This window comes from Rattus norvegicus, chromosome 1 (genome assembly GCF_036323735.1).
Source record: "Rattus norvegicus strain BN/NHsdMcwi chromosome 1, GRCr8, whole genome shotgun sequence".
Classification (NCBI taxonomy): domain Eukaryota; kingdom Metazoa; phylum Chordata; class Mammalia; order Rodentia; family Muridae; genus Rattus; species Rattus norvegicus.
Window position 1 is genome coordinate 88,824,017 of NC_086019.1, and position 26,932 is coordinate 88,850,948.

At 47.3% G+C, this 26,932-nt stretch overlaps 1 protein-coding gene and 1 pseudogene across 1 annotated transcript; both read left to right on the forward strand.

Annotated features, from left to right (window-relative positions):
* The first annotated feature begins 2,893 nt into the window (after positions 1 to 2,893).
* On the forward strand, positions 2,894 to 12,344 carry Znf235 (zinc finger protein 235). Its single transcript, NM_001419767.1, has 4 exons — positions 2,894 to 3,204; positions 3,949 to 4,006; positions 5,871 to 5,997; positions 9,437 to 12,344. Exons 2-4 carry the CDS (start codon positions 3,992 to 3,994, stop codon positions 11,404 to 11,406), a joined length of 2,112 nt encoding a protein of 703 aa, NP_001406696.1. The 5' UTR covers positions 2,894 to 3,204; positions 3,949 to 3,991; the 3' UTR covers positions 11,407 to 12,344.
* Positions 12,345 to 18,811: 6,467 nt separating this feature from the next.
* Positions 18,812 to 21,124, forward strand: Rab12-ps1 (RAB12, member RAS oncogene family, pseudogene 1; annotated as a pseudogene).
* The last annotated feature ends 5,808 nt before the right edge of the window (positions 21,125 to 26,932 follow it).

The window sequence follows — 26,932 nt, forward strand, 5'->3', positions numbered from 1 at the left end:
TGTCAGGTGTCAGTACTACTGCTACTAGCAGTGGAAGGAAAGAAGTGACTCCCTCTAGTTTACATCAGCCTCTACCACAGGTGCTGCAGCAGATTGCTGTTCACACACACATACAAAGGCACCCCCAGCCCCTCACTGGGGATTCTAGGCAGGGGCTCTACCACTGAGCCACGTCCCCAGCCCCTCACTGGGGATTCTAGGCAGGGGCTCTACCACTGTGCCACGCCCCCAGCCCCTCATTGGGGGATTCTAGGCAGGGGCTCTACCACTGAGCCACGCCCCCAGCCCCTCACTGGGGGATTCTAGGCAGGTGTGGTGGTTTGGATGAGAATGCCCCCATAGGCTTATATATTTGAATGCATAGTCTCCAGGGAGTGGAATTCTTTGAAAGTATTAGAAGGATTAGGAGGTATGGCCTTCTTGGAGAAAGTATATCACTGTGTACGGGTACCGAGATTTTAAAGGATATTCAAGTCCATTTCTCTTTCTCTGACTCTCGGCCTATGGTTCAGGATGTAAGTCTCTGCTCCTTCTCCAGCACCAAGCCCCTGCTGCCAGGATAATGGACTAAACCTCTGAACATGTAAGGTAGCCCCAGGTAAATGCTTCCTTTACAAGAGCTGCCTTGGTCGTGGCGTTTCTTCACAGCAACAGAAGAGTGACTAAGGCAGAGGTTGGCACCAGGGACTGGAGTATTGCCGTGACAAGCCTGACCATGCTTTTGTTGAAGGAATATGGGAGAGTTTATGACTTTGGACTACAGGGACTACAAAAGTGATTAGATGCTTAGCGATTAGGGTTAGTAGATCATCCTAGGAGAATGAAAGACCGTGTCAAGGGCAATTGAGCTTTGGGGGCCCAGCTCGAGAAGTCTCAGAGGCAAACAATATTAATAAGTGACCTAGACACCATTCTAGTCATAATTAGGAAAAAATGTGGGTGATTTTTGCCCTCATCCTAAAAGTCTACCTGAAGCTAAGTTGAAGAGTGTTGTATTAATGGCCCAAGCAGAGATTTCCAGACAGCCTAGTATTGACTGCGTCGTGTGGTTCTTAGTGGTCCCTCTCATGGAGACCCATCACCAAGAGGAGAGAGGTGGACAGAAAGAAATATGAACGGTAGAGTTTGAGGAGAAAAGGGGCACCGTGAGGTATGCTCAAGTTTTAAAGAGAAGCCTGATTCTAAATGCTACAAAGGGAGTGGTGACCTCAGGGCAAGAAGCCACCCAGCTTGCAAAAGGAATAAAGGAAAATCTCTCTCTCTCTCTTTTTTTTTTTTTTTTTTTTGGGTTCTTTTTTTCGGAGCTGGGGACCGAACCCAGGGCCTTGAGCTTCCTAGGCAAGTGCTCTACCACTGAGCTAAATCCCCAACCCCATAAAGGAAAATCTTAAGCATTGAGGGAAACCATCAATTACAGAAAGATGATGAAATGTAATCAGATGGGGCTGAGGGCCCGACGGCGTTAAGCAGCAGAACATGGCAGCTTCGGCCACTTGGTTCTGGCTTTAGAGTCAGGGATAGGAGGAAGGAGCTATGGAGTGTCTCCAGTAACTAAGGAAGTGCACTGAAGGCAGTTGTGCTGTAGGAGAGAGGGCATTGTGTGAGCCTGAAGCCCGAAGCCTGAAGCCTGGATTATCTTGTAGTCTACAAGAGGTTCAAGATGCCAGAACTGTGGGGTCCCAGCTGCGGAGAGCTGCAGGCTGATTGTGAAACCAGCCTGAGAGAGACAAGTGTGTCACAGCCAACAGAACCGAAGGGAAAACCATCTGAAGACATCGGTGTGGAGATGCACAGTTGGCCTCCACTTTCCGTCTTCAGTCTTGCTTTGGTCCAGTATTTCCTCGCTGTACTGCCTTCCCTACATTTTGAAACGGCAAAGTGTACTTTGTGCCATGACACGTTGGATTATGTGATCACCTGTTTGATTTTACAGGGGATTACAATGAAGAGATTGTCATGAGTACCGGAAAAGATGTTGACATTTAGGTTTTTATAAACAGTATTGAGATTGTGGATAGACTGTGCGGACTTGGGAAGTTGGGCGGAATGCACTTCACATCATGATAAGGGCAAAGGCCTATGGGAACAGGGAGTGGAGTGTGTTGCTTTGAATAACAGTGCCCCTCATACAGACATTCATGTCTTGGAATGGTTGGAAATAGCAGTCTGCCATGCTTTCTGCCATGATGTTAATGGACTAAGCCTCTGAAACAAGCCTTGGTCATGGTGTCTCCTCATAGCAGAATAGTAACACAGACAGCCCGTGTTCTACCACCAGGTCACCAACAGCCTGTGACTGGAGGGATTCTACGCAGGGACTCCGACACTGCTGCGGGATCAAGCTCCTATAGCTGGGCAGTCTAAGTTTTAGCTTTTATAATGCAATATAACATGGGACTTCAATGTTCTTAAAAAGGATCCACAGCTGGGCATGTGGCACAAACCTCTTATCCCGGCACCAGAGAGGCAGAGGCAGAGGGATCTCTGAGTTTGAGCTCAGCCTGATCTACAAACAGAGTTCCAGGACAGCCAGGGCTACGCAGAGAAACTCTCGGAAAAACTCCAAAAAGAACAACAGAAACAAACAAACAAACAAACAAACAAACAAAAAATCCATCGATGATGCAGAGAACCCCAGAACAACAACACGAACAACAGAAACAAAAATGTATCCCTAAATGTCTTACACGGCATTTAAAAAATGAAGAAACCGAAAAGCAACCCAGGAGAGCGAGCTCCCAAAACGCAATTTCCAAGGATCACAGGCCAGTTAAAACAGCTTGGAACTCATGGAAGATTTAGTATTCTGGGGAATGTAGTCCCAAAAAGCACGGAGCTAGGCGCTTCCGCTGAGCTATTCTGGGAATTGTAGTTTCTGCTGCAGCAGCGGCTGAGGTAACTTCCGCTCTCGCAAGGCAAGGCTGCCTGGAGGTACTTCTGGTGAAGTGAGAACCTGCAGCATTCCGCTACTCCTCCGTGCGCTGGTGTCCCGGTGTGTCCTCTTGGGGACCGAGTCTGCATCTCCGGGAGAAGCGGGGCACCAGTGACGGCGGCCGGTCCTCTCACGCTGGGCTCTACCTGAGGTGGCGCTGCCCGGGATTCCTGGACCGGTCTCAGCTGCTTGTGTAGCACAGTGGGGGACTCTAGCTTCCCACCTGAGCTTGGCGGAGGAGCTTTGATGGCAGTGTATTGAAGCCTTGAGTGGTATACACCTCCGGCTTTTATGTGATTTCTTTGCACTTATTTGTTTGTTTGTTTAGAGAGTGGGTTGTGCCACACTTTATAAAGGAATAGATCAGAAAAACTACTTGTGGGTGTGGAGTCACTCCTTCCACCATGTGGGGTTCAGTAACAAGAACTCAGGTGGTCCGTGTCCACGGCAGTCACCCATATCCTTTGAGCCATATCGCAGGGCCAAACTCCCCTTTCCTTAGAGAGGGTTTAGGTTTTTCTTGGTGATTATCCTCATGCACGTGGGAAGAGAGACTTTGTGGAGGCTCTGGCAGATGAGCAACATTTACTAGAATTTAAAAATTTTAGAGCGAGAGTAATTTGGGGGTGGGGATTTCACTCCTGTGTATGGAAATAATTATATGTAAGATAGCTGTCACAATTGACAGACCCTTCTGAGAGTGGTAGTCAGTCATGACACAGCCTTCATCAGAGAGTTCGGGGCTTCTTAAACATTTGTTTTTCTGGGATCACCGCATTGTGAAGGTAGGAGCGCCCAGCACCCCTGGAGCTCCCGGAAACAGAGAATGTGGCTTTCCTAACCCTTTGCTGTGATTGAGGTGAGGCACCCATGGTCCGGTACCCCGGAGCCTTACACTAGGGATCAGCAGGAAGTAGGTAGGAAAGCCTGCTCAGCCGCACAGCACTCGGGGCTGATGGAGAAGCTGGTGGACCGACTGTCCTAGTAATGTGCTCACGAAGCCCTTCCTCCCCCAGCTTGCTTCCCAGAGCCCTGCCTTGTCTCAAAGAGAAGAGAACGATGACCAAATTACAGGTAAGTCGGGCTGCTTTCCCGTTCCCCACGCGGCTGGGATTGGGAACAGGACCCCTGCATGTTGGGCCAGTGCTCTGCAGCCGAGCCTCTCTGAACTGCATGGAGTAAGAGGGAAATTGGTGAGAAGAGAGGTCTGGAGGAGGAGGGATGAGAGAGGACAGTGGGGACATGTGCTCAAAGTGCACTGTGCACGCGAAAGTGTAAAAGGAAGAATAAAAAGAATTAGAGAAGTGACTGGAGAGACCGCTCAGTAGTTAAGGGCACTGGCTGGGTTTGATTCCCAGACGCACACCTGATAGCTCACAACTGCCTGTAACTCCAACTCCAGGGGACTCAGCGCCCCCTTCTGGCCTCCCAGGGCACCTGCACACACATGTACACACAGACACAGGGCATGCACATTCTTTTAAAAAGCCCTTTCATTCACTTACATTTTAAAAAAATGACATTTTCCACCTTTTGCCTAATTTTATTTTGCAAATCAGTATGAGTTCTCCTTTCTCTCGTGGGTTATGAATTACATTTTCACTTCAAAAATTTGTGGTGTTATTAGTGTGTGAGGGGTTGGTTGTGAGCATGCCAGGGAGTGCATGTAGATATCAGAGGATGTGTTTTGGGAGTGCAGCTTTCTTCTTCCACCTTGCTGAAGCAGGTCTCCTGTTTCTGGGGCTCTGGAGACAGGCAGATCCCCGGTGCTCACTGGCAGCCATCCTCTTCCATTTGGCAAGTTCCAGGCCACTGAAGGACCCTGTCCCCAAAGAAAGAAAAAAATGAAGGCCTGCACCAGAGGCTGTCTTCTAGTTTCTACATGCATGTGTACCCTCATGTGCATAGGTACACGGACATGTATGCATACGTGTGTGCACATGTGCACACTGATCACTGGTTACCCTCATTTCCTGCATTTGGAATGCATATCCTGAACAACCGGGGAGCTTCTGGCTGCCACCATCTGCATGCCTTCTGGGGTTGGCCCACCTTGGGCGATGAAGGCATCAAGGAAGAACAGACTTTACTGATGAAGTATTCTGAATCTGAAGTTCATAATGTTGCACAATGGAAAACATTTTAAATGATGCCATCACTCATGGAATGTGGTTCAGAGTATTTGGATTTGGGGATGAAGGTGCACCAGAGCTTTACTGCCCAGGAGGAGCCGGGCGTCATGGATATAGGAGGAGCTGGGCATCATGGGTAGGGGAGGCATTGCCAGCTGTCTCCAGTACAAACTCAGCACCTTATCCTGACAGGTTGGCACTCTCTAACTCTGAAATCCGTGACTTCCCACTTAACAGCGATGGAATTACTGACCCAGCTGTGGAAAAGACATCAAGTTCCTTGAACAGTTTTCTCTCTTTGCCCTTTAGTCCCCGGGTAGCCATGGAAATGGGTAAATAGGTGTGGTGCTGGCTGGTGATATGTGTCAAGTTGACACCAGCTAGAGTCAGAAGGGAGACAGGAGCCTCAGTTGAGGAAATGCCTCCTTAGGATCCAGCTGTAAGGCATTCTCTTAATCAATGTGGGAGGGTCCAACTCAGTATGGGTGAGGCCATCCCTGGGCTGATGGTCCTCGGTTCTATAGGAAAGCAGGCTGAGCAAGCCATGATGAACAAGACAGTATGCAGAACCACACCATGGCCTCTGCATCACCTCCTTCATCTAGGGTCCTAACTTCTTTCAGTAGTGAACAGGAATATGGAAGTGTAAGTCTAATAAACTTCCTTCCCCAACTTGCTCTTTTGGCCATGGTGATTTGTCCCAGCAATAGAAGCCATAACTAGGACAATAGACGCTGTGTGAACAGATGCTTGGGTCCTAGTGGCACTGGGTGTGAAACTGTGGTGTCATGTGTTTGCTGTCACAGGAGGCAGTGACGTTCAGGGATGTGGCCGTGGTCTTCAGTAAGGAGGAGATGGGGCTGCTGGACGCTGCCCAGAGGAAGCTGTACCACGATGTGATGCTGGAGAACCTCAGGAACCTCCTGGCAGTGGGTGAGGATGGGGCCCTGTGTCCTTGGCGATGTCAGAAGTTCACATCCCGTGTGTGTGTGTTGCTCTCCACTGCTTTCCTTTCAGGTTTACTTAGTTTGTATTTCATGTCTATTTGAGTGTTTGTCTGCATGTGTGTCTGTGCCACACTCACTCGTGATGCCCACAGAAGCCAGAAGAGGGCACTGATCCCCTGGATCTGGAATAACAGATGGTTGTGAGCCACCACGTGGGTGCTGCAAACACATCCTGGGTCTTGTGGAAGAGCAGCCAGTGCTCTGAATCACTAAACCATCTCTCCGGCTTCCATTTTATCTTTTAAAACTGAATTTTACACATAGATGCTATGTTTTAAATAAAAATTTAAAAAAATTTTTTGTGAATGTGAGTGTCTTAGTTCCACAACCATGGCAAGTCTTTTCTTTTTCTTTTTCTTTTTTTTTTTTTTTTTTCGGCACTGGGGACCGAACCCAGGGCCTTGCGTTTGCTAGGCAAGCTCTCTACCACTGAGCTAAATCCCCAACCCCACATGGCAAGTCTTACAAGGAAAGCATTTAATTGGGACTTGTTTACTGTTTCTGAGGTGTAGCCCACTGTCATCATGGTGGCGAGCGTAGCAGCATTTAGGCAGACATAGTAGCAGAGTGTTCTATGTTCAGACCTAAAGGGAACGGGAAACAGAGACACTGGGCCTGACTGGAAGGTTTGAAACTCCAAAGCCCATTGGCTCTGACACATTTCCTCCAACAAGGACACACCTCCTTATATCTGTCAATCTTCCCCATTCCTTATGGACCAATCATTCAAACACATGAGTGTGTGTGGGCCATACCTATTCAAATCACCACATTCCACTCCCTGACCCCCATAGGCTTGTAGCACAAATGCATTCAGTTCAACCACCAAAGTCCCCAGAGTCTACCACAGTCTCAACGATGATTTCACAGTTCAAAGTTCAAGGTCTCTTGTGAGACTCATACGATCTCTTCACTGTAACCCCCTATAAAATCTAAATCAAAGAGCAGATCACAGAATCCCACACACAGGGGCACAGGCTCTCCCAGTGTAGAAGGGGGGGAAGGGAGCACACTGAGGAGACGCTGAACCAAAGCAAGAAGAGAAACCAGGAGAGCAAACTCCAGACTCTGCACCGCTGTCTGATGTCACAGCGCCCGAAGCTCTCCAGCTCCTTTCAGTGCCGTTGACTGCAGCACACTTCCTCCCTCGGGCTGGCTCCCCTCCCTGTTAGCAGCTCTCCTGGGAACATTCCACTCCTCTGGCATCGATAACCTCTTGGGTCTCCAAGGCAACCCAGGCTTCACCTTCCCAGCTTCACCCATGTCCCAGACCTCTCCCATGTCTGCCCTCTGATGCTTTCCTTCGCTGGCGGGTGTTTCCACAACTCTTCATGTGTCCTTGACCCAGACAGCTAAATACACAGATGCCCAGGCCTTCTGCGCGATGCTTCCCCTTCCCCCCAACTGAGGATTCCTTTGTACCCCTCCTGCCTCAGACTGTTGGCCTCCCTTTTCCCTCAGTAAAAATTCAAGTTGTTTTCAGTGTTTTGTAGCACAGTATAGCTATGTAGCCCAGGCTTGCCTAGAAATTTGTGATCCTCCTGCCTCAGCTTCCGAAGCACTGGGTGTCAGGCTTGTCCACTGTGCCTGGCTGGTGCCCCATCTTCCCAGATCCATCACTGCTGATCTTCATTTTTTCTCCTCTCTCTGTCCTTGTGTCTTAACTGCTGTCTCTGCCCAGAGTTCTCTTCCCAGGTGGATACCGGCCTCCCCTTTCCCTGTATTTGTCTGCTCAGAAGTCCTCACAGACCCAGCTCCGAGGAGCTGCTTTACACGTGTCTGCTGTTCAGTCCCCAGAGTGCGCACTTGCCTCTGCTGGGGTCTGAGTACCGCCAGACCAGTTACACAGTGTGTTACTAGTGACACACTGTGGCGGTAAAATTAAAAATGAGCTTTCTTTTACCCCACACCTCTGCCGGGACCGTGTGGCCACACGGCATCCGTGTGTCCAGCCACCACACACTCTCTCGAACTCAATTAAATCGCCACATGAAAGAACACACAACACAGTAACCTCTGATCCAATTGACCTGATATAATTGCCCACCCAGATATCATACAGCTTGCTCATCTATCATCCATCCCTAAAACATAGTCACAATAACTTGTAAATGTGCAGAGAGAAATCTTAACATCCTCCTCCATGTTCCCTCGGCTCCTCCTCTCTCTTGGCTCCAGTCTCCTCCTCCTCTAAAGCTTTACTCACGCCCATCCTTCCTTCTCATCCAATGACAGGCTTTGTTCTACCCTGTACCTGCCTTCACCTGCATAATAACATCAACCTACAACACACCAAAATACTGAGCGTTTGCACACGTGTGAGCAAGGGCTCCGTGAAGCCTGTCCCCCTTGTGCAGCTACAGGAACAGCAGTTTTCCTCCCTAGAAAGCCTTTCATGAGGTTCTTGATCTGTATCCTCATTCCTCTACTTTTCTCCCACTGACACTAACTGTTCCAATGGAATCCACCAAGTTGCGTCCTGGGAACACAGATCTTCTGTTTCACTTGTTTCTGTTTTCAGCTTCTGGAGTTGGCCCTCTCACTGTCATCATTTCCCATCCTGATAGCTTGCTCTCAGGTCATTTCTCGTTCCCTTGGTGGGCCTGTCGGATAGTGTAGCAACCCTCGTTATTCTGTCATAGCATCTGCTGTGTTAGGTTGGCAGCCGAGATCCGCCTTCTTTTTTGAGCCCCTTCTTCCTGCCCCTTTGTGAGCCTGGCATTCTTAGGTTGGAGATCAGGCATTTAAAGAAACCCACTTGCTCCTGCCCTTGTAGCCTGCCTCCCCACCTCCCCTACCTACCCCTCTAACCCCCGCTCCGGAAAAATCCCTTCTCTAATCAGTGTTTTGAGTCTTTCAGTCTAAATGCTTTCTCTGTCTTCTCGTATTTTCCAAGTGAGCTTGTGTGCTGATGTGATCTCAGTCTCCTCCTACACATATGCACTCACACACGGTGGCTTCCTCGAGCTGGACATCAGGCCTTTGCTGTGCCTGTGATCCCTGAGCACCGGTGATCCCTGTGCTCTTTCCCTCAGCTCCCCTGCCTTCCCATTACACTCTCGCACCTTGCTCCCAGTCAGGTGCCCCATATCAGTCTTCCTGACACGGGCAGACATCTTAGGACCAGGCAGCTCTAGTTTTCTCAGTTCCCTCCAGTCTCAGGAAGAGTTAGGTTCATGCACACTTTAGCCCACACCATTGCTTCCCTCCTCGGTTCACCACAGATTTCCTACCATGGCCAACTGTGGCTTGCTCTTGAGAGCTTGCACTCTTGTGATGCTGGTATTTAGCCAATGTTTCCAGAGAGAAATGAGAACTCGGATCTCGTCTTTGCTAATATCGCCTTCTGTTCTCTATTCTTTTAGGAGGTCAGAGTCCACACAAGATGGAGACTCTTGACTTAACAGGATCGAGGTGCCTTTCACTGGGGTGGCTTCCATGTTGGCACATGACAGACCATGATGTCAAGAAACTGGCCAGAGCTCCTGACCTTATAGTAAAGATTCAAGGAAAGAGTTCTCACTTCCTGGGGCAGTGCCACTCCTGCCACAGGGGAACAGAAGAGCCTCCCCGGGTCTCTGAGGATGACAGCAGTCCAGACAGTCTCTCAAGCGGTTATCCCTGCATTACCGAAAATCAGGAATTTCTCTCTGGGAGAACCCTGAGTTCTTGGAGTAAAACACGTTTTAGTGAGAGACGTGACCGTGGGAAACACTGTCCTCAGACCCCGGTGAAAACCAAGCCACAGCTGTTGGCTCTGGGTGTTGACATTCTGAGTTTCATTTCCCATCAGGATAACAATACACTGCATGAAAGAGACAAAGTCCACAGCAGTGGTGACTGTGACGAAGTCATCTGTCCCCTGTCACAACTCACCCAGGATTGTGATTACACAGAACGGAAGGCCTACCAGTGCAGCCAGGGCCAAGAAGCCTTGCTTGACAACCCCAGTCAGGAAATTCATCAGCAGGTCCTCTTAGGAAATATGTCCCTTGTACATAGGACACAGGAGGACACCAGCTATAACTCCAGTGTCCCCATTCAACAAAGTGTTCCTCCAGGAAGAAAGCGCTACTGGTGTCATGCGTGTGGCAAGGGTTTCAGTCAGAGCTCAAATCTTCAGACTCACCGGAGAGTGCACACGGGGGAGAAACCCTATACCTGCCCTGAGTGTGGGAAGAGCTTTAACCAGAGCTCACACCTGTATGCTCACCTGCCCATCCACACGGGCGAGAAGCCCTACTGCTGCGACAACTGTGGGAAGGGCTTCAGCCGCAGCTCGGATCTCAACATCCACTGCCGCGTGCACACCGGAGAGAAACCTTACAAGTGTGAGGTGTGTGGGAAGGGCTTCACACAGAGGTCACACGTCCAGGCCCACGAGAGAATTCACACGGGAGAGAAGCCGTATAAGTGTGGAGACTGTGGCAAACGCTTCAGCTGTAGCTCGAACCTTCACACCCACCAGAGGGTCCACACTGAGGAGAAACCATACAAGTGTGACGAGTGTGGGAAGCGCTTCAGCTTGAGCTTCAACCTCCACAGCCATCAGCGGGTCCACACGGGAGAGAAGCCGTATAAATGTGAAGAGTGCGGGAAGGGTTTCAGTTCAGCCTCAAGCTTCCAAAGCCACCAGAGGGTCCATACAGGAGAGAAGCCGTTTTGCTGCAGTGTGTGTGGGAAGGGTTTCAGTCAGAGCTCTTATTTTCAAGCCCACCAGAGAGTTCACACTGGGGAGAAACCGTACAGGTGTGATGTGTGCGGGAAGCGCTTCAACTGGAGCTTGAACCTCCACAATCACCAGAGAGTCCACACGGGAGAGAAACCGTATAAATGTGAGGAGTGTGGGAAAGGCTTCAGTCAGGCCTCAAATCTGCAGGCTCATCAGAGTGTCCACACCGGCGAGAAGCCGTTCAAATGCAATGTTTGCCAGAAGAGGTTCAGTCAGGCCTCGCACCTCCAGGCCCACCAGAGGGTTCATACTGGGGAGAAGCCCTACAAATGCGACACGTGTGGGAAAGCCTTCAGCCAGAGATCCAATCTCCAAGTCCATCAGAAGATTCACACTGGGGAGAAGCCGTTCAAGTGTGAGGAGTGTGGGAAGGGATTCAGCTGGAGTGCGGGGCTTACTGCTCACCAGAGGGTCCACACGGGAGAGAAACCCTACACGTGTCAGCAGTGTGGGAAGGGCTTCAGTCAGGCCTCACATTTCCACACGCACCAGAGGGTCCACACTGGGGAGAGGCCCTACATCTGTGGCATCTGCTGTAAGGGCTTCAGTCAGAGATCACATCTGGTCTACCACCAGAGGGTCCACAGTGCAGGGAACCTCTAGGTTTGTTCTGTCAGGTGGGCTCCATGCTGCTGGCTGCTAAAAGCTTCCCCCAAACCCAGAGGCTTCAGGAGACTTCACTGGCGAGATGTGCTTCTCTTAGGGAGATCAATTTTGTTTTTATTTTTTGTTTGAGACTAGATTGCTTTGGCTGTCCTGGAACTTGCTCTGCAGACCAGGCTAGTCTTGAACTCACAGAGATCCACCTCCTTTTGCCTCCTGAGTGCTGGTATTAAAGGTGTGCACCCAGCTGGGAGATCAGTTCTTTACAAATATCAGAAATTACATAGGAGAGGATAATTGCTCTGGGTATTGTTACCATGCTCAAGAGTTGTAAGGTTGCCACCCTCGGGATATGACAGGGCAGGAAAACCTCAGAATCTATCCATGGCTGCAGGAAGGCTGCAGGAAGGGCTTCAAGCAAAGCTGGTGACAGGCAGAACCGTCGTTGACTGGAGCATCCCTTCCTCTGGGCAGAGTTGCATGTGGCCCAGGGCCCAGCCAATTCTGGAGCAAGTGAGAAAAGACCCTGTGAGTCAGACTCAAATTTGAAAACACTCGCCCGCTTTCAACCCTGCATTCATATTGATTCGTACTCCCCAGTAATCTTACAGGGGCCTTTAGTCATCGTCCTTGGGGTATAGTGCTCCCCAGTCAAGTCTGCAGTGTGTGGCCTGCCTAGTAGCCATTTTGCTTTGCACAGCATAGCAACTCTACTGGATGATGTTTAGTATTTGTATTTAGTAGACCAAAACAATGCTCTTTTTTGAAAATTTTGTACTCATCAGCCTAGTAAGATGAATTGAAACTTACGCGATTGGAATTTTGGGCCCTGAATTCACTGGGGAGAGGGCCTTTTACTGTAATCCCTGCTGCAAATGTTTTTACAAAGTATTTCACTGATGACAGAAAGGTTCTCAGTAAACTTGAGTTGTCAATGAGTTGCTTCTCCTTTCCCTCTAATCTCAGATTGTCCTCCCTGACCCAGAGTCGCTCTAAGCTTCTGCGCTGAATTTTACACTGATTTGTGCTGCTCCCACAGATTCTCCAAGGCTGTGTCTCAGATAAAGAACAGTTATTGTTTACAGCTCCAGGGCTTTGAAGAGCAAGGGTCCGGCAGGGTGCTGCTGTGTCATCTGATAGCAAGGGGTGTGCAGGAATGGTGTAGGGAGGGCTGGGGATCCTGGTGCCCACACGGTGGCTCACAACAGCTGTAACAATACCTGTAATAACAGTTTCAGGGGATCTGATGCCCTCTGACCTCCACGGGCAACACACACACACACACACACACACACACACACACACACACACACAGAGTACATACCTTTAAGATGTAGGGAGAGTGCAGGACCTCCTATGGTAATAGCCTATGCTCCCTGGTGAGTCAGTGCCCTCCTGGCAGTCACTGCTCCAAGTGCTGGTGGTAAGTCTCAGGAGGAAGAAGGAAGGAGGAAGAAGAAAGAGAAAAGCCAAATGTGGGTTCACACCTAAACCCCACGGCTGAGGCAGGAGGATGTAGTATTTCAGGGAGAGCCGAGGGACTGTGCCAGAAAACAAGAGGAATGTGGCTTCACCGGCTCCATGCTAGTTCTGGAGGTGATGGCTGCAGGTTATGTAGCCGACAGACAGCATAGGAGGGCTGTTCCCCCTGAAAGGGTTCGGTCAAATCCATGGTCTGCACAAAGAATTTGCCAGGCTCGATTTCTTGGGCAAAGGGCTTGGAGAGCAACAGCTTCATTCTCTGTATTCTCTGGACTTCCTCCATTTAAAGCTCTTGAGTTTTCAGCAGCTCACCCCGGGGCCTCCCTCTCTCTCTTGAACTCTCCAAGAGTTCTTCTTGGGCTCTCTTGTCAATACATTATTATTTTATTGATGTTATTTGTTGCCAATGTGTTTTCAAAGACCCTCCCGTTTGTGGTTTCTGGATGAGGTGGTTTATCGATCCCTGATTGTAGGCAGAACGTTTTTGCAACCTACTTTCAGTAAACGTTCAACTTCTCTTGCCCGACGCCCAGCAGAGGCAGTGGAAGAGAAGAGCCATTAGGACGTGGGGCGCGTGGACCTGCTCAGCAGTAGCTCTCTGGGGCCAAGCTCCATCTTCTTTCTCAGCAGTTCAGTCCCGTGGCAAACACCAAATACGACTCAGCAGCTACAGTCCAGTCCCCTTGGCAGGCAGACACCACAGACAAACTGAAACCATAAGTCTGGCCAACAGCCCGAGCTCCGGGAAATGGTAAACTGCTGCAGGAACCCCAGGAGCAGTTTTTTGTCTAGTTTCTCTCCCCCATCATCACTAGTGAAGCTTAACAATGCCTTATAAGGCGAACCAAAACATTGTATCGTTAGCTAAGAAGGTGGAGTAAAACAAACCAATGCTCTGGGGTCATATTTATACTCCTTCATTATGGGCTCTTTCCTGTGTCTGGTCTATCCAAACGTCCTCTCACCTGTGTCTGCTTCATTCTTTCACGTGTCTGCTTTAGCCAGACACCCTTTCACGTGTCTGCTCCAGCAGAACATCATTTGACATAACTGACTTCCCAAACAAAACAGAAGTTTCCACTTCACCTGATCTCACTATGGCTGTTTCTGTTCCATTCTGTTGAGACCAGGTTTGTCTGTGCCACCTTCTGTTCCGAACCTTGCTGTGCAGACAAGGCTGACTTAAAATTACAGGTCTACCTGCCTCCTCTCCCGAATGAAATTAAAGGCATGTGCCATCATGCCTGGTCCACTGGCTTTATTTTTATTTCATGGACAGAGATCACGAGTGTAGGAATGCATCTTTGAGCAAGGCATGGGACTCAACAGTAGAATCCCTGCTTATAATCCACCAGTGATGGGCTGGGGACATGGCTCAGTGGTAGAGCACTTGTCTAACATTTGAAAGGCATTTCAAAAAGAAAAGTCTTGGGACTGGAGGGATGGTTCAGCGGTTAAGGTCTCTTGCTGCTCTTGCAGAGGACCCAGGTTGGGTTCCTGGTGCCCATACTGAGTGGCTCACAACCACCTGTAAGTTCCGTTCCAGGATTTTCTGCCCTCTTCTGGCCTCTGGAGGCACTGCATGAAAAGTTATTCTTAAAAGGAAAAAAAAATCTTCCTTGATTTTTACTGGTTTTAGGAAGGTTGTAGTTAATGTTTGAGTTTTGGGAACAGAATAACTCTCTGTAGCTGTGGATGGGAGGTCAGTATCTTTTGATGGAGATTACAGAGGTAAACGTTACAATAGCAAAAAAAATTGTAAGTACTAATTAATTGGGCTCAACAATGTATTGGCAAAGGAAGGGAAAATGAATGAACTGGCAGGCAGTATGATAGGAATTACCCAATCCAAACCACAAAGGGTAGGCTGAAGAAGTATTACCAAACAATAGGAGGTGGCACAGACCTTTAATCTCAACACTTGGGAGGCAGAGGCAGGTGGAACTCTGAATTCGAGGCCAGCCTGGTCTACAGAGTGGGTTCCAGGGCAGCCAGGGCTACACAGAGAAACCCTGCCTCAGGTGAAAAAAATGTTTCTGTCTCTGACATCGTGGTGCACACACGAATAGGAGGTTTAGGCAGGAAGATCATGAATTTGAGGCCAGCCTGAGCTTCAAAGTGAAGCTCCGGTTCAGCAATTGTAAAAGATTATGCTCAACCTAGCTGACAAGCCTATCAGAAGGTCAATAGAAATAACTCAGACTAAGCCAGGCATGGAGGTGTATGCCTGCCCTTCTGGCACTTAAAGGCAGAACCAGAAGGATTAGTAGTTCAAGCTGTTCTCGACTACAGAGCAAGTTTGAGGATAACCTGGACTACATGATTTCCTTTTTTTTTTTTAAAGTAAAACCCCAAAACTTTGAAGAAAATAAGCATCCTCCAGTAGAATAGCATGGAGTTTAATATTGGATGGTTAGAAATCCATGGTGGAAAGCAGAGAGAGGAAGGAGAGGGAGAGGGGAGAAGAGGGAAAAACACTAAAAGTATCTGAAGGCTGAAGGCTGAGAACTTTCTAAAAATATTAAAACACCTTGCTGGCAACATTTGAGCAGAGCGCAAACATTTGGGTGTGGTGGCATGAACTTTGAGGAGATGGGGCCAAGACTATCAGGAGTTCAAAGTCCTTTCCAGGTACACAATGATTTCTAGTCCAGCCTGAATTTAAAGGAGGTCCTATTCCAAACCAAAACCAAAACAACCTCATTCCCATAGTCAGGTGTGATGGGATAACCCTTTAATCCTGTCACACAGGAGGTAGAGGCTGGTGGATCTCTGTGAGTTCAAGGCCAGCCTGGTGACTACAGTGAGTTTCAGAGCTACATAGAGAAACCCTGTCTCTAAAAACTAAATAAAAATAAAACAAAGGAGGAGGAAGAGGAGGAGGAGGAGGAGGAGGAGGAGGAGGAGGAGGAGGAAGTGGTTGTACAGCATCTTCTGTGCTATTTCCAGGGGGAAGTAGGACAGTGTCAGCAGGAAACTCATTAATGCTGCATGGGGAGGGGAAGGGAGAGGGAGGGAGGGAAGAGAAGAGAAGGGGAGGGAGGGGAATGAACATGGTACTTGAAGAGCATTGCACTGATAACTCCAGTCCCTTCTAGGAGAAGAGCCAAGTTCCCAGGAAGTGAAGCCTTAACTCCTTTCTATCTCAGGCCTCAGGCCCAAACCTTCCTGGCCAGCTCTGCTCCCTGCAAGGACACAAGCCTAGGTGTCCTTCATAATTTCATCAGGAACTCCAAGGAAGCCCTGGATTGATCTAAACCTGAACAATGTATCTGTGGAAGAGGTGCCCGTGGAAGCCAGAAGAGGCCATTGGATCATTGGGGACTGGAGATTTTGGCAGTTTTGAGCCACCATGGAGATGCTAGGACCTGATCCTTGGTCTTCTGGAAAGGCAGCCAGTGCTCTTAACTGATGGGCCATCTTTCTAGCCCTGAGAGAGCTTTTTTTTATGTGACATACCAATACTTTGGACACTAATTTTAATATTCATTTCTTAATATTTACTAGCCTCCTTCAATCTGTCCTCCTCTCTCCCCACCCCGTGTGTGTGTGTGTGTGTGTGTGTGTGTGTGTGTGTGTGTGTGTGTGCGCGCGCGCGCGCGCGCGCGCGCGCGCGCGCGTGCAGTTGTTTCAGAAGGGAGGCCAGAGGTAATTGGATTCCCCAGAATTAAAGTCATACGTGGTTGTCAGCTATCTAATGTGGATTTTAGGAGCAAAGCCTGGGTCCTCGGTAAGAGCAGCTTGCCTCCTTAAGTGGTGAGCCATCTAGTCCATATATACTGGTTTAACTTTTTTCTTCTTTTTTTCGGAGCTGGGGACCGAACCCAGGGCCTTGCGCTTCCTAGGCAAGCGCTCTACCACTGAGCTAAATCCCCAACACCTAACTTTTTTTTTTAAGTTAATGAGACATTTTAATTTTATGAATTCCTAAAGGAACAGAAAATAACTCATTGTTATAGTGAGGTCCTATGACTTAACGGTTCTCACACGACGGAGATCGTTAATGATTCAAAGGTAAAAGTCGTAAGCAGGTGTAAGCTGACTCAGCAAAGCCAAAAATAGAGTCTTTGATGTCTTCATCCCACCCTGGAGTGCATACACATCACTGTGTCCCCAAATCACATCATAGCACTTCCGTTTAGGAAGCCGCCAATGACAAAGCACTTTGTAGTTCTGTACTGGGCACCATTTCCTTCAGAGGAACAGCTGTCACCCGCCACACCACAGTGCATGGAGCAGGCAAGCTCTCTACCAGCCGCGTGTGGATACTGTATCTTTGTTAATGCTCACAGGGATGAGGTGGTCACTTGCTGACTTTTTTGTGACTCCAGAAAGCCATATTTTCTCTAAATATACATATACATAAATCTCAAGTTTACTGTCAATATGTGTTCCTATGATGGGCTGGATGTCAGCTGTCCTTGAATCACCATGGAAACCAGTTACAGGCTCCTGTGTACTGAGGAAAAGTTGAGAAGTGGCTAACTGGGGTTGAAGATATTTTAAATTTGATGTTTACTGAACACACACTTCTAAAAGTAGGAGAGATCATCCAGTTCTGGTCTGGTTTCTGTTACTGTGATAAAAACACTGAGCAAAACCACCTTGGGGAAGAAAGGGTTTATTTGCACTGCACATGCCAATCCCAGTCAATCAGTGAGGGAAACGGGAGCAGGGATTGAAGCAGGAACCACAGGGGAACACTGCCTACAGGCTTGCTGCCCATGGCTTGGTAGACATTTGTTTCTTTGTTTCACTAGTTCTTTGGGGTGATTGTACTCTTCCTTGTCAGGATACCAGCAGTGCAGTCCAATAGCAAACGCCACACACAAACCAGTTGTAGCGGCTCCATTCAGCAGAAACCTCAAGGTTCCTCAAAGCAGCCTGAGTCTGGGCTCACCGTGTACCTCTGGCAAAGAGTTTTAGCAGTGATATGGGAGAAATTAACAGTAAATATCCAAAAAGCAAGGGACTTCTGTTTAGAGGAGGAACTAATTGGATTCTCCCATAGTGAGTAAAAACATCAATTCCTGAAGAGCTCCCATGTCATAGATGCAGGGATGGTGGGAACGGCTGGTTAAACGTCAGAAAAAATAAAGTTATTCAAAGCCCAATGTGCTTCAGTTTAAAAATCAGTTTCATGCCACTCAAATGGTGCTATTAGACACTTCTGAGTGTCTTCAGATAGTTACTGTCTTTCAATGTGCAGGAGTTGTGCATATAGTGACTCCTGAACTTACTCAGGATGATTCAAAATTAACTTCACTTTTTATTCAGATACAACAAGTAGTCAGATCTAGAACTCCTTTCTTGTATACAATACATATCAGACCCCATATGGATCTACTAGGCTTTTTAGCACAAGATGATGGTGACATTGAGCCGCTGTTGATAAGAAATAGGCGGGAAGCTTCAGAATTCCACAAGAAATACCACGTTAGCAGGGAAGTTTTTCAAAAAGATTTATTTTATGTGCATTGGTGCTTTGACTGCATGTGTGCCTGTGTGAGGGGGTCAGATCCCCTGGAACTGGGGTCACAGACAGATGCAAACTTCTGTGTGGTTGCTGGGAATTGAACCCTGGTCCTCTGGAAGAGCAGCCAGTGCTCTTAATCCGTGAACCATCTCTCCAGCCCAAAGAGAAAGGTTTTAGACATTTTTCTGTCTCTTGGCAGTAAGTCAAGGAAATGATAACAAAAATGTCCTACTTGTCTTTCTAGAACCAAACTCCACTCCCTGTAGGGAGTAACCCAAAAAGTACTCAAAGAAATTATATTTAGGCAATGGATGTATTTCACTCTGCAGAGTTTGGAAAATTAAGACATGTGCACTATTCCATAAACACATATTCGGATTTTAATGGGCTTTAAGTTCTAAGAGAGCCGATTCTATAGTTACACATTTTTTGGAAGTTATGACGATCATGGGTATAGATTAGAGCTGAAAATGTCCCAGCTAAAATGGAGCAGTTTTCACATATCATATTATGAGACATTATAGGCAGACCACACAAACCTACAGGACAAGCAGCTGTAGAGAGTCTAAAGCTTTAAGAGAGACGCCTAGCAAACAGGTTACAAAGATTCCCAAGACAGAACACATAAGGCCTTATTAACTTTAAAAATTTTAAATGTTACTGAGAAAAAAACCAACAGCTCCTGAGAGACATTGGATTATAGAAAAGAAAAAACAAACAAACAAACAAACAAACAAAAACAACTGAATGAAATCAGCTTCCTTATGTTAAGAATGTCCTGCCTTCCTGGACTCCCAGTGACGGTGGCAGGGGCGGCGGCGCTGAGTGGGTGGAGGGTTTGACCCGAGCGCGAGCCGAGCCTTACGTGTGCATGGATCTGAGGCGCACTGCACCGCTGCCGGAAGCAGCCCCGCGGGCCGGCGGACTTCAAGCTGCGGGTCATCATCAACGGCTCCCACGGAGTGGGCAAGACCAGCCTGATGGAGTGCTTCACCGAGGACACCTTCTGCGAGAGACCTGCAAGTCCACCGTGGGTGTTGACTTTAAAATCAAGACTGTAGAACTAAGAGGGAAGAAAATTAGATTACAGATCTGGGACACAGCAGGGCAGAGCAATTTAACAGCATTACCTCAGCCTATTACAGAAGTGCCAAGGGCATCATACTCGTGTATGACATCACCAAGAAAGAGCCGTTCGATGACTTGACAAAGTGGATGGCGATGATCGGTAAGTATGCTTCAGAAGACGCTGAGCTTCTCCTGGTCGGAAATAAACTGGACTGTGAAACAGACAGAGAAAGCTCCAGGCAGCAAGGAGAAAAGCTTGCACAGCAGATAACCGGGATGCGGTTCTGCGAAGCCAGTGCCAAGGACAATTTCAACGTGGATGAGATCTTTCTGAAACTCGTTGATTATATTTTGAAAAAGATGCCTCTCGGTGGTTTTGAGAAGCGAGTTATCCAATAGCATCCTTTCTCTACAAACATAGCCTGAGATCCCACCAGAGCTGCCTTCACCCAGACCACACATCCGATGCTGTTGATTTGATACTTTGGAGATGGTGCGAGCCATTGCTAGACCCGGGGAAAACATTCTGTCCTGCCCTCCAATCACGTGACAATTTCCTTTCGCACTTTGTAACCCAAGTCAGGTACACACTAACTTGTAAATATGCAATCTTGGGTAAGGTTGAGTTATGTAAATCACACACTCCCCTTCACATTATATTTCCTCATCACCCCAGTGTCTAGTGTACATACACTGGGAGACGAAGTACTTCTAATTTGAAGAATGAGAGAGAAACGTCCTTGTTGATTACACTACAAGGCAGACACTCCGATGAGAAGAGAGGACCTGGTGCTTTTCTTGCTGTTTCAACGAAAATCTACAAAAACTGAAGAGTTTTTGAAAAGGAAGACAAGACAACTGCCTTTTCTTTACTTATGACGAGGCTTTCTCCGTGTAGCGTCTGGAGGTTTGGAGTGTCTCTGCCCCAAAGCAAAGCTTTCTTTGCAGCCGCCAGTGAGATTACATATGGGCTATGAATTGAGAAGGTTTTCCTAGACAGGGGACTGGATTGCACTTGGTCTTGTGGCTGCAAAACCTGGGGATTTCCCATTGGCTGCGACCTGCTTTTAAGAATGAAAAAGATTCAGTGGAGAGAGAAGTGAAGGGCTGGGATTGTAGCTCAGTATTTGAGCATTTGTCCAGCGTACGTGAGGCTCTGGGTTCAATCCCCGTCATCACAAGGAAAGGGAAAAAGAAGGATTTTTGAAACTGTAGAAAAGATTTTTTTTTTTGGTTCTTTTTTTTCGGAGCTGGGGACCGAATAGAAAAGATTTTAAAATCAGACTGCTGTCCTACACAAATCCTGTTTAAAGGGATTTTAAGAGTTACATTTTAGTGTATCATAGAATACACAGGCCTTTGCCTAAACACTCTGTATCTTTGTGTCGATAAACTTCTCCCCTTGATGGCGAAGCTTATTCCTATTTGGCCTAGACTGTGTTCAAGTTTTCTTTTGTTTTTTTTCCTGAGGGTTTGTTTTTTCTTGGTCTGCTAAGGAATTTGTGAACTGTATCTTTGGTATACCTTTTATTAAACTGCACTGTTTTGTTTAGTCAAGGTAAGTAAGTATGTATTTGAATAACTTGGCGTGTCCTGAGTGTTGTGGTATGAGAAGCATCGTGGTCTTTCTACACCAATGAAGTGCAAACAAAATTTTGTATTTATGAATGACAAAAAAAAAAAAAAAAAGAATGTCCTACCTTCAAAATTGAAGACAGGAAATGTGTTTTGCTGGGGAAGAGGTTTTGTATTGGTTTCAAAGCAGAAAACAAACTGTGGGTTCCACTGAAATTTATAATAACCAAATTGGATGAGGGAAGACCCCTGAAGGTCTTGGCTGCAGACAGGAAGAAAGAAATCAAGAGGACCAGCCACAGGTAACGTATTACTGATCCCTCTAAAAGGGAACATCTCTAAGACTGCCTGCCACTTGAATATATCTCCAGCCAGAACGTCAGCGATTCATAGCCAATCTTGTTGGCTACTAAATCCCCAGGACTCATTATGCCATCCTTTCTCTTGGCTTGGATGAAATTTATCACCGTTTGGTTATTGTGGTGTTTGTCTAGGTTTGGCCCCCATTGACCCGTGTGTTTGAATGCTTGGTTCAAGGAGTGTGGCCCTATTGGGGTAGGTCTGTTGGAGGATGTGTGTCACCGTTGGGGTGAGCTTTGAGGTTTCCTATGCCCAGTGTACATGGCGCCCACTCCTGGTTACCCGGAAAAGCCAGGTCCACTTTCTGCCTGGGGATAAAGAAGTAGAACTCTCAACTATTTCTCCAGCATCACATGTGCCTGAAGGCTGCCATGCTTCCTGCTGTGACCAAGGACTGAGCCTCTGAAACTGTAAGCCAGCCCCAATTAAATGCTTTCTTTTACAAGAGTGGACTACATTGTAGTGTCTCTTCACAGCAATAACACCCAACCTAGGACAGTAATACAGTCCAAACTAACAGAAGACAGGAGCCTTTCACCTGGTCATACAAAGAACCGAGAGTCATGTTTGCAGGTCTGTGCACATTTCATATTTCATACATGTTAATGCAAAAAAGTATATCACCTCTGAAAGTTCATATATTTACAGAACAAAACGTCCAGTTACCAGTGAGTTGGAGCAGCCCTGACAGGATGCTGAGACACTGAGACACAGTTATTCCAGCATCCCACTTGATCCAACCTTAGACGGCCTTCACAGCTGTTTCATCTAAACTTGCTTCCAGAGGATTCCAGCATCCTCAAAGAAAGCTGCTGACCCCAGATAACCCCAACTGATCCAGCCTCACAGACTGTTTCGGTCAGGATGTCATTTAAGCCTGCTCTTTTGTGACACAGAGACTGGGCAGCAATTGTTACATGGAGCTTTCTTAAGACTGGATGGTATCCCAATTTTCTCGTCCCGCCACCAATGGAAAAAATCAAGATGCCCTAGACAGCAAGAAGCCATTTTACTGACTCTCCAACTCCCAAAACATGGGGTGGGTGGTTTTGTTCATTTGTTGGTGATGATCATTGCTAAAGGAATGTTGGTTACAAGTTGTTAATGGCCTTGATTAGACTCCAGGATTTCTCTCTCCCTTTTTCTTTCCTCTGTCCTTCTTGTCAGAGGTTAAGGGAGGGAAGGTTTGAAAAGGGCTGGCAGAATATAGGAATAATATGGAAACAATAGAGGTAAGGTTAGGTTAGTAAATCTACTCTTAAACTATGGAATTACTATTAGCCAAAAGACTTACTTTGATATAGATCATTGAATATCAATATGAAATTAAGGTTATATATAGTACGTATATAAGTTACAATTCTTATGTAAGATCATTGAATATCGATATGAAATTAAGGTTATATATACTACGTATATAAGTTACAATTCTCATGTAAGATATTGGACCTGTGTAGTTCGTTTAAAAATACAGAATGAAGTTCTAGTCCTGGAAAGCTGCTATTACAAAATATTTAGGGTAAGTAAAGATGTAAGTTGATGGTCAGACAATCAAACTAATTTAGACGGTTTATTTAATTACAGAAAGATGTTTTCAAAGTTGAATGGGTAGTAAATATCTAGAAACAAAGACTGTACGCCTATTCAGATATACTATAGACAGGTAGCTGGTCTTCAAAAAAAAATCTCAGAGATCCACAGATTATGGCATTTAAAGGTATTTTATTTATAAAAGGCTTTTGTCACTGCCAAGTGAGACCTGTGGGCTCCTGGAAGCATCCCTGTTCTACTTCAGAGAAGACCCTGAGCATCCAAGAACCTCCATCACGAGTTTGCTGTAGAGGTGGTAGAGCTAGCAGTCAGGCATGATGCTGCCCTTGCTTCACCTGCAGACGGGCCAAACTTGATGCAGGGAAGTTGGCTGCTGAGCTTTGCCAGGACAAGGTGGGCAGGCCCTTCACAATTCCTGCTTCACAGAAAAGTCTGTCATATCCTGGGCCAGAAGGCCGAAGATGGATAGGTCAAAGTTCTATTTCTCCTTCTCAAGATTCTGATTGGGCTGAAGACTGAGTTCTTATAGTCTCACCACTAAGGGGTTTAGGATTTAGGAGAATGTTTTAAAAGGTATTTTTATGGGGTTGGAGATTTAGCTCAGTGGTAGAGCGCTTGCCTAGCAAGCGCAAGGCCCCGGGTTCGGTCCCCAGCTCTGAAAAAAAGAAAAGAAAAAAAAAGGTATTTTTATTTCTCGGTAGATTTTTAGGTCGATAAATGCAAAGCTGTGATAGAAAACAATTTCAGTACAGAACTCTGAGCTCACCGAGATGGGATCCGCAGTGGAGCACTTTCTCCAAGGTGACCAAACACAGATGGACTGGACACCATGAGTGTCGTTCTCACCTGAGGGTTCTCATAATTGTTTCATAATTGTTCTTACTGTCCATAGTTTCTTGTTATAAGGAAAAAGAGCCTTTCATTGGACTAAAAGAGGAGATGCTGGAGGAGGGTCTTGTGCAGTATCCTCAGATGCTGATTTCCGCGCCTCAGAACTGGTTACAGTGTGGACACTGGCATTGTCATGAACATTGAACCATCTCTTGTATCAATGATCTCCTTCTCTGGTTGGTTATTAATACGCCGAACAGCCAATATGACTGGGCAGAGGCGATTGGAAGGCTGGACTTCCGATCCGAGGCAAGGGTTTGAGAGAGAGGAGAACGAGGAAGAAGGGGTGGGGGCACAGGTCAGGTGAAGAAGTACAGGGCCACCATGAGGCCAGGCGCTGTGTGGAATCACCAGGGGGTTAGGCTTGAGGATGGGCAGGAATAGCAGAGGGAGCTGAGGCAAGACAAGATGCACACTACTCAGGGCATGTGGCTGGGAAGCAGCTTAGGCAGCACAGAGGGTTAAGAACTCTGCTCAGTTATTGTGCCGAAGCTTGTTGAATAAATTTATAAATGTTTGTCTCAATTATTTGGGAGATAGCCCGGTTAGAAAAAGACTGCCACTTTTCAATTTCATCCTACAGGGGCATTCATGTTTGAGAGATTGTCTGTTGGCTTCTGTTTATTGAGACAGGGTTTCTCTGTGTAGACCTGGCTGTCCTGGAACTTGCTCTGTAGACTACTAGTCTGGCCTTAAACTCAGAGCTCCACCTGCCTTTGCTTGCTTCTGGAGTTCCTGGGTTAAAGGTTTGTGCCACTACCTCCTGGCTGGGAGATCAATTCTTTACAAATGTCAGAAGTCACAGATGAGCGGAAAATTGTTCTATAAATATATCATTACTGTGTATAAGATTTCCAAGGTTTCCACCTTTGGGATACGGCAGGGCTGGGAGCTCTCACCATCTATCCACAAAGAGGCTGTAGGAAGGGGCTTTAACCAAAGTGGATGGTTGTCAGGAGAGAGGTTGACTGAAGCGTCATTTTCCACAGGATGCGCCCCTTGGTATCTGCCGTGCAGAGATTCACATGACTCAGGGATCAATCGTTCCTGTAGCACGTGGAGAACGGCCCTGTAAGACTCTTATTTGAAAATGCTCACCAGCCTCAATCCTGCCTTCATAATCCTCAGTAATCATGTCGGGATCTTTAGTCAGCTTCCCACGCACATCTGTGGCGTGTAGTGTAGTCTGCTCTCAGAAACACATCTCTGCAAATATCAGTGGTCACTGGTGTGAGTGACCTCTGGTTCTGCAAACCTCGAGGATCTCAGTTCACACTTCAAGGCTTTGGCCTGATGATCTGGGACAACTTCTCAGTGCCTCAGTTTCCCCATCTGTGTAATTGAACCTCCATCACAATGTCCTGGAAGGGATTAAGTGAGGCCACAGAAAGAACCTGGGACACTGTGTGATATGCATTAAGCAGCCAATATACGACCAACAATATTATCATTGTGTTATGCCATTTATGGCCACATAGTGTGTGTGTGTGTGTGTGTGTGTGTAAATTTTAATATACACTGTCCATATACACAATATATATATAACAAAACCTCGTTTAGTAAGTAAATCTTCAGGAAAACTGCTATTTTTAATCACTTACCAAAGTACCTAAGATTTTAAAATGTGTTCAGTTTAGGTCAAAATATAGAGAATCAGGGATACCTACTGCCTACAAATTAACAGAGAATATAGCCACTGTCATTAGCAAAACAAGCATTTACTCCCTGGAGCTGATGGTCCTGGGTGGCTGGAGACTTGGCTGTACACCATGTAAACACACCCTTAGCCTTAGCAGTCATGTTTCAGTTCCCGAATCAGGACTCCTGGTGCTCAGTGGTGTCTAATACATGCACCGAGTTCCCAGGCTGCTGGTGTGTCTCCATCAGAGCACACAGCTCACTCGATCCCAGCTTGTCTGTACATGTGTCTGTCCTTTCTTTAGAGGTTCATCATTATCATCATGGTGGGCGCATGTCAGTGTCCAGGGAGGCATGGGGCAGAAGCTGAGAGTTCTACATCTTCATCTGGAGGCTGCTGGAAGAAGACTGGCATCCAGGCAGCTAGGACAAGGGTCTTAGAGCCCATGCTCACAGTGACACACTTCCTCTAACCAGACCACACTTACTCCAACAAGGCCACACCTCCTAACAGTGCCAGTTCTTGAGCCCGGTGTATTTAAACCACCACACCCATGCTGGGTTCACCATGGAAGCCTTGCAGATGGCAGCAGCTAGACACTTCCTGCTTGTTCAGGGTGTGAACGCTCGGAAGGTCGTATGCAGGAAATGAGGGTGTCCAGTGTTCTGTGTGCTTGTGTTCACACACGTATGCATGCCTGTGTCTGTATTTATGTACATGAGGGCACACATCCATGTAGAGGTTAAAAGAGTAGGCCACCATTTTTGTTGTTTTTGTATCAGGGCCTTCCACTGGCCTGCAGCTTGCCCGCTAGTCTAGGGTGGCTCCCGATGAGCACCAGGGGATCGAACTGTGTCTACGGAGCCCCAGAAACAGAAGATCCTGTTTCAGGAAGGTGGAAGAAAGAGCCCTGAAGTGGACATTTCCGGTTTCTTTGGAGACTCAGTTGTGTCATGTGATGTTTTTCTGGAAGCTGTCTGGTGAAAGGACACGTGATGTTTTGCTGGAGCGGATGCTTGAGAGGACACGTGATGTTTTGCTGGAGCGGATGCTTGAGAGGACACGCGATGTTTTGCTGGAGCGGATGCTTGAGAGGACACGCGATGTTTTGCTGGAGCGGATGCTTGAGAGGACACGCGATGTTTTGCTGGAGCGGATGCTTGAGAGGACACGCGATGTTTTGCTGGAGCGGATGCTTGAGAGGACACGTGATGTTTTGCTGGAGCGGATGCTTGAGAGGACACGTGATGTTTTGCTGGAGCGGATGCTTGAGAGGACACGCGATGTTTTGCTGGAGCGGATGCTTGAGAGGACACGCGATGTTTTGCTGGAGCGGATGCTTGAGAGGACACGCGATGTTTTGCTGGAGCGGATGCTTGAGAGGACACGCGATGTTTTGCTGGAGCGGATGCTTGAGAGGACACGCGATGTTTTGCTGGAGCGGATGCTTGAGAGGACACGCGATGTTTTGCTGGAGCGGATGC